Source organism: Nothoprocta perdicaria, unplaced genomic scaffold (genome assembly GCF_003342845.1).
Source record: "Nothoprocta perdicaria isolate Ctin4 unplaced genomic scaffold, notPer1 scaffold_195, whole genome shotgun sequence".
Lineage (NCBI taxonomy): Eukaryota > Metazoa > Chordata > Aves > Tinamiformes > Tinamidae > Nothoprocta > Nothoprocta perdicaria.
In genome coordinates, this window is record NW_020455149.1 from 419,842 (window position 1) to 427,267 (window position 7,426).

General features: G+C 51.5%; 1 protein-coding gene across 1 annotated transcript; it reads left to right on the forward strand.

Moving 5' to 3' along the window:
• Nucleotides 1-34: 34 nt before the first annotated feature.
• NDUFB2 (NADH:ubiquinone oxidoreductase subunit B2) lies at nucleotides 35-386 on the forward strand (the record flags this gene model as incomplete). Its single annotated transcript, XM_026037281.1, has 2 exons — nucleotides 35-199; nucleotides 270-386. Coding segments are annotated over 2 exons (240 nt in total), but the record flags the coding sequence as incomplete, so codon positions are not given.
• Nucleotides 387-7,426: the final 7,040 nt, after the last annotated feature.

Here is a 7,426-nt window from a genome sequence, read left to right on the forward strand (position 1 = left end):
GCGGCGGGGCGGCGCGGGGCCGCGGCGGGGCTGACGCGTGTCGCTGTGCCGCAGCGCGGGCGGCGGCGTGCACATCGAGCCGCGCTACCGGCAGTTCCCGCAGCTGACGCGCGCGCAGGTGATCCGCGGCGAGGCGCTCTCGGGCTTCATGTGGTTCTGGATCCTGTGGCACTTGTGGCACAGCTCCGACATGGTGCTGGTGAGCKGCGGGACGGGGCGGGGCGGGACGGGGCCGCGGCGGCGCCGCCCTCACCGGCCCTGCGGCGCAGGGCCACTTCCCGTACCCCGACCCCGCCGCCTGGACCGACGAGGAGCTCGGCATCCCCCCCGACGACGAGGAGTAGCCGGCGGCGCGGGTCGCCTTGTGTTCCGGGCGGCCCCGGCCCGGGAGRGGGGCGGCCGGGAGCCGGAGCGCCGCCTCGCGCGGCCCCGGCCCCTCGGCCCGTTCCAATAAACGTTGCCTGTAAATAACGGCGGTGCGACTGACGCTGTGCTGGTGTCCGAGCCTCGGGCCGGCGCGGGGAGCGCCTCCGTGTGCGCTGTGGTGCCGCGGGAAGGGGCTGCGTCCGCGCCTGGCAGGGCTCCCTCGGGACCCGTGGGGATCCTGCCCTCGTGCCCACCCGGCAGCCCCCCGTCCCGAGGCGGCTCCCAATCCTCGGCACCTTGCCCTTGGCCGCAGCTGCTCGTGCAGAAAGGGCCCCCGTGGGAACAGGGGCGCATCCAGCCTTCCCTAGAGCGAAGGAGGGGAGGTTGCCGTGGCCGTAGCAGCCTCCGCGCTCGGTTCCATGAAATCAGGGACCTTGCCAAGCAAGAAGCGGCTCAAATGTCGCTCAGGGAGGCGGCCATCCCAGTGTGGAGCAGCGGGAATGAGGTGGATCCTCTCCAAATCCGTGTCTCTTGGCCAGAGCCTCATCCCCAGCGAACGGGGCCCAAGGAGCTTTGTTCTCACTGCCCACGAGCCCCCTGGTCCCCCCTCTGCACCAGAGCAGCCCTGGGGCCGATGGATAAATAACCCCCTGCTGCAGACGGCTCCATGCAGTCAATCTTTATTATAGCAGTATTCTCATATTCACATCAAGTACATAGAACTTTTTGCCTTTTTTTTTTTTTATATAATACAGAGTTCTTTAAATAACTTTACACAGAAATAGTTTTCTTCAATCTGAATTCAGCTATCAAATTTTTAATATGTTTTTAAGTCTCCATGCTCTCTAACCAAACTGGACAATATTTCCCATTGTACAAATTTACATGAGAAAAAACTCCAAAGTACAAATGAAGGGACGACAAAAGTAAAGGGCGAGGAGGGGGGAACAAACAAGAAGTATAAGCTGTATTGGCAATAAAGGGAAAACTCGAGAAGAAGGGGCAGTTGCCATGACCTAGGTAACAGAAAACCCCAAACAGACGCCGTTATGAATTAAAAAAATAAATACAAGTTTCAGAACAATTTACTCCATTGTCGATTTTTGTAAAAAGCAGCTATGGAAACCCACTAACACAACTGGTTTTAAGCAGACTGGACCTTCTCCTTTGCAGTTATAAGCTCCTTGCAAATCTCTGGTGCTGCCGGTGCCGGCTCCGCTGTGCGGGGCCCTGTCCCGGGTCCGGAGCCGACGCGGAGCGTCGGCTCCGGACCCGGGACAGGGCCCCGCACAGCGGAACGCGCGACAGCGGCTCTGTCCGTGCGCCCCTTCCCTCTGGATATGGAGGGAAGCAGCATCCAGGCTGGTGGAGAGACCACGGCCTGGTCTCCGTCAGTGGGGAGAGGGAGGCGGGAAGGACACGCGGCTCATGAAGGAATGATGTGCATGATTCTTGCTTTTTTTTCTCGAAAGGTTCACAGCTTTGAATAAAAAAGCACATTTATTGCACGTACGCTTTGCTTCAGACAGAGTTGATTTAGATGATGCCCTCACATCYCCCAGGAGCCCTACAGCTACGTTTGGTCACTCTGCCCAAGGACAGCGCCTGGACGTGGGCTGGCTCCGTTGCTTCTCCTGCTGCTCCGTGAACCCCCTGAATGCACAAACAGGTTCTCTGCTCATCAGGTGGACAGGTCCTCAGGTGAACGCACAAACGCAACGCAGAGTGACACTGATCAGAACAAAAACCAACCGCGGGTTTTCCAAGCCCGAACCGAAGGAAAACGCAACCTCTCGTGTGCCGCTCGCTCGCTCCGGGTGACGCGGGGYGTCCTCTCCTTATAGGAGATGCCGCCCTGTGCCCCGTGCTCTGGGTGTCCCTGCTGGAGCAGGGGGTTGGACTAGAGGATCTCTAGAGGTCCTTCCAACCTCAGCCACTCTGGGATGCKGCGAGAGGCTTCCTCAGCTGCGGCCGGCGCCCTCCCGACGCAGCCGGAGCGACTGGCCAGGCCAAGGCCTCTCAAGGAGGCTGCAGGGGCTGGACCCTCTGCTGCCGAGGGGCTTCCCAGGCCCCACAYGCGCCCGTCAGCCCCCTGGCAAAAACAGGGAATGGCTTCCATGGGACTATCATCAAAACACACACAACCACCACCCTRGGAGAGCTTTTAGTGCAGGATTTGGGCTCGGTAAAAGGATTCCTGATAGTTCCTGGAATGTTGGTAAAACACTTAAAAATTACACTAGGATTTGCAACAGGAACGAAGACCAAARTGAATCCGACATTTTGTATGAACTGTGCACTTAGACATAACTCTGTAAATTTGGATTTATGTCCCAAAGAAGAAAAGGGAAAGATCTGAAAAAGCACTAAGACCAAAACCCAGTCTTTCATCCTTATGGACAACGAGGTTAAACAGGACACTAATATTTAGGTACTGCCAGGAGCCTAAGTAACAGTTGGAAATTTGAGCAAATCAGAGTCAAACACTGGTTGTCCCTCACCTGTGAGGACGCCTATGACCTCCCAGGGTTAACGTGCAGTAGCAGAACAAGGGATGACTAAACTGGAGCCTCCAACGTTGGGAAACTGCAAGAGGCCTGAAAAAGAACTAAGGAAACCCGCAGCTAATCCATAAAACAAAACTGATTGCACCTTCTGGATCAGGATGTTAGTYCTACACCCTGAAGGGTGAGGATGCTGACTCCGTATCATCAATTCCTCCTAAACTAGCTCTTGCTTTGCATCTCTCATCTCATTCCCTAAAAGGACAACTCTTCAACACTTTCCATCACATTTCTTTCTTTAACAAGATCTTTGCGTTTGGGGGATGGGGCGGGGAGGCTTATTTACCTTTAAGTTAAATGAATATCATTTAACTTTCAATAGAGCAGACTTCACGTAGCAGGTTAACTGAATTATTAGGCATCCTTCAATTCCTGGCTTTGAAATGATGGTGGGTATTTGGGGGGACGCTCCCTGTCCTCCCGGACCCTCTACCCCTTTTCCTGCTCTCCGGAATTGCTGGGCTAAAGCAAGGGCTACACACAAGCAGAGGTAAAGCAGAAGCACCGCGCTCACCTCCGTCGTGCTCTGGAGCTGCGAAGGCACGAGGGCATTTGGCAAGCTGCACAGACACGCTGGGGGAATCCCTATGTAAACCGTTCCATAGGGCGTCTCGCTATCTTTCTTTTCTAACCAAAATATATGTGCTAGTTTGCACTTCAACTTTCGCCCTCCRTATTCCGCAGGTTTTAAACAGCTCCCTCTTTCCACAGTCTTACCATTATTTTCTGCTGCCATGCTGCTTGACTTGCCTAGTTCCTGTGCTAGCATCCTTGAAGCTCGAAGGCAAACACAAAGTKGGAACAACTCAGCTTCACTCTGTTCTTTTGAAGAGCTTACTCATTAAAGGATATTTCTAACGTAGGCCAAAACAAATACGAAGGGCAAACGCTTATTGACAAGGCAGCAGTAAACGGAGAGTTTGCCTGAGAAGAGCGATGCCCTAAGAGGCCATTTACGCAGCTGATTTTGGACTAGACTTGACTGTACCTAGAACCTTGGCCTGCCGTATTATGCTGCTAGTGATTCTTGTTTCTCAACAGGTAGAAGACACGCTGTCTACAGTACTATGGACAGTTTGTGCTACACGTGCTGCACTCACAGTCAAGAAGGGAATGAAATCTACAGGCTCCAAGGGCGTGAAATGTCTGCGTGCTCCTCCCCTAAATTCAGCCCCTCCGCTTATCAAAGCTCCAGCTTAGTTTTGATCCTAAGATCCTTGGGGACCTGGCTTCCCAAATGCTCTGGAAAAGGCATTCMCGTCACCATACACACAGAGAGGCAAACCTGGCTGCCTCTGTTTGACCTGCAGTGTCTTTATCCTTATCGTGGCATTCCTGGGAATGCCTCTCACGGGCACAGATTACTCCAGGAGACGCTGGGAGCCACGGTAAGGTGGCAGTTCTGGGCCCCAAACAGCCTCCATCATCATCAGCTCCTACAGCATCAAGTACAGCAAGAGATGCCTTGGGTAGGAATAAAAAGCAGAACTGGATGAATTTAATGACTTGCACGACTTTGGTGAAAAACAAAGGATTAACAAACTAATTGCACCCGGGGCCATTCGTTCAGACTAGTTAAGCTCCGCTCTGATGTTCCAGTTCCAGGAAATACACCAGGGGAAATAGGCAGGTACTGATGGGTCGTGGCAACAGGAAACTCTGCAGGTCTCTCCTAACCGCACGGAAAGGGAAAGGCAGCGGGAGGGCAAGGACAACAGGAGAGGTCCTGTGGGCGTGCGTAGGTAATGAAGACCTCAGGAAGAGGTGGGATTATACAGTGGCAGTTTGGAAAATATTTTATTAGAGACTGCAGAGCTAAAAGCGACGTGATTGTCTGGAAGGACGTCCCAACGTGCACACACGAACAGAAATATGCAGCAACAGCTCCGTGTTACAGCATGGACACAGGGTGGGACATCACAGAGCAGCTTAAGAAATTTGGTGTGATTGACATGAGTGTAGCTGTCTTTTCACTTCAATTTACTTCCTTCTTTCTATACGGGGCATTCACCGCTTGTCTACTCGTCCCCCCATTCACTAAGCATCTACAGGGCACTGTTAAGACCGATCCTGAAGGCATGCAAGACATCCAGAGTACTTCCTGAAGGAAAARAWAAAAAAAAAAAAAAAAAAGAAAATCAATTATTTACAAACCAAATTTACTCCAAAGTTTTGCATGGGGATTAAGAGGGACCTCTGAAAGACAAACACACGTTACTACAGCTAGCGGAGGGCAACAAACAAAGTGAAAGCCAGTAGAAACACATCCTGAAAGGATTTCTCTAAACAGCAGCCAAACAACTTGCACATTCCTCAGGGAAAAAAAAAAGAAAAAAAAAAAGAAAAAAATACAGAGAAACTAAATAACCAAACAAACCAACCTCAGTAAAAACAAAACCCCAAAGATCACGTGTTACTCATAAAGTGCTTTGCATGGACAAGGAGAGCAGTTTTCCTTGTGCTTTTCCTATGGGCTCAAGAAGCATACTGTAGACTAATGGGTAAGGAACCATCCCAAAAAAAAAAAGGGGATTTAAGCAAAGAAAGAATGAAAGAATGTTTTAAGCAAAGAAAGAATGAATTTCCTAACGGTTATATTTAACAGTTACATTTTAGCAGAACAGTTTTCTGCTAGGGCGACCTTGTGGAACAAAACTAAGGATTTTAAACAAGCTCTGCAAGACGAGTTGCTCTTGAACCGCGTGTACAAGCCCTGGCAACAGTTTCTTCCAAAAGAAAACCCAACAAACCTCCCCAATCCGCCGTTTCCCGCCTGCGCTCCGTGCACAGCCGGGGCGGAAGCCCCCGCGCGCGGGTGGCGGCACGCAGGGAACGAGGCGGGAGCGAGCGGGCTCTCCCGGAGCAGACATCCGTCCCCGTTCTCCCCGCGTGCCGCCTTCCCCCTGGGCCGGGATGGCTCCGGCCGCTGCTGCGCTCCGGCACCGCTGCCCAGCGCCAACGCGCCGCGCAGGGGCTGTCGCTGCCGCGCGGAGCCCCGCCAGCCTCCGGAGGAAACAACGTACAAAGAGACGAACACAAAACCCCTACAGCATCTGAAGACCCACAGCAGACAAGAAAAAAGTTGTGCTTTTTTTTAACGCATCCTGTACACAAAATCAGCTCAATTCATGTTCCAACATGAATCACTTCATTCTCCCCGTGACTCTCAAGTCACTCGCTATTGCTGTCTTGCTCGTGTTCGTGGAACCCACACGAATACACAGTATTTCAGTGGCGATTCCCACGGATCCTCAGGCGAGGCCGCGGCACGGCCGGGCTCCTCCGCGACACCCCGGCACGGACACCCCTCTTGCCCCGTGCGTTTGCCTCCCTCCTTTACTGGCCACCCTTCCATTTGCCGCCCTCGTGTTGTGCAGAGACCGCCCAGGCCCGGCCTGGCCAGCGCCGACCCGCTTCTCCGAGCCGGGATCCGTCCCTCACGTGGTCTGACTTGCCTCCGCACACGTGAGGTACATTTAATGCCACACACCAGAGAACGTGGCAGACAGAGCACATCACCACATATCCTACCAGAGGTAAACCACGTGGTGGTTCCTACCAGAGGTGAGCCACGTGGTGGCTTTTTTTTAACTTTTCTTTTTCTTCCCTGACTGGGTAACTTGTCAGAAAGCTACCGACCACTTGGAAACCAGGACCGGAGAACAGGGAAAGAAAGCACTTGATTGCAGACACCGCCACCTTCATCCCAGTTTGCGAAGGGTACAAAGGGGAAGGACGCACGTAAAGGGAGGAAGAGCTCACAGGGAGGAAAGCGATGAGAGGAGGAGCAGGAGTCGGCGTGGATCCAGCAAGTACCGTTTGGTTTTGTTTTAATCCGACAACTTGCCGTCAGGACAAGGTGCTCCACACGTATGCACGCACTGAGCGGAGGACGTCGAGCTAACAGGATAAAAATCCTTTTWAAAAAAAGAAAAAGCTCTCAAAAGTACCAAAACATAATTTTTGGAATGTCTAATTCTAGGGGGGGTTTGTATTTGTATTCAATTCAACCTGAGAACTTTTTTTCCCCAGTTACGAAAACATTACATATTGGTAAGGTACCTGGCATTAACCTGCACCCTCTTTTAAAATAAAACTTTTAAAGTAGGTACATACACCATTCACAGTCTGTATCGGGAATTGTACAGACTTCAGATGCCACAGCAGCATCTCTGATAAATACATTGTATCAGAAGATACAAAAAGAAAAATGAAAAAAAAAAAAAAGAGGACAATCTCTCCATTTTTTTTTTTTGTTAACTTCAGTTTGTTGCTGGACCAACAAAAGAAGGATTTACCTAATCCTTCTAAAAGATGCCATATATGCACACACCAAGAAAATACTGGAAAAGGAACAAGGTTAAGGTTGGTGGTTGTTTTTTGTTTTTCGTTGTTTTTTCGAAAAAGTGATAAAAGGAGATCCAAGAGAAAAAAAAAATGAAGGTGCAGCAGCATCCCCTTTTCCTTTGGATTAACCGCTTGGCCTTTAGCCGAGT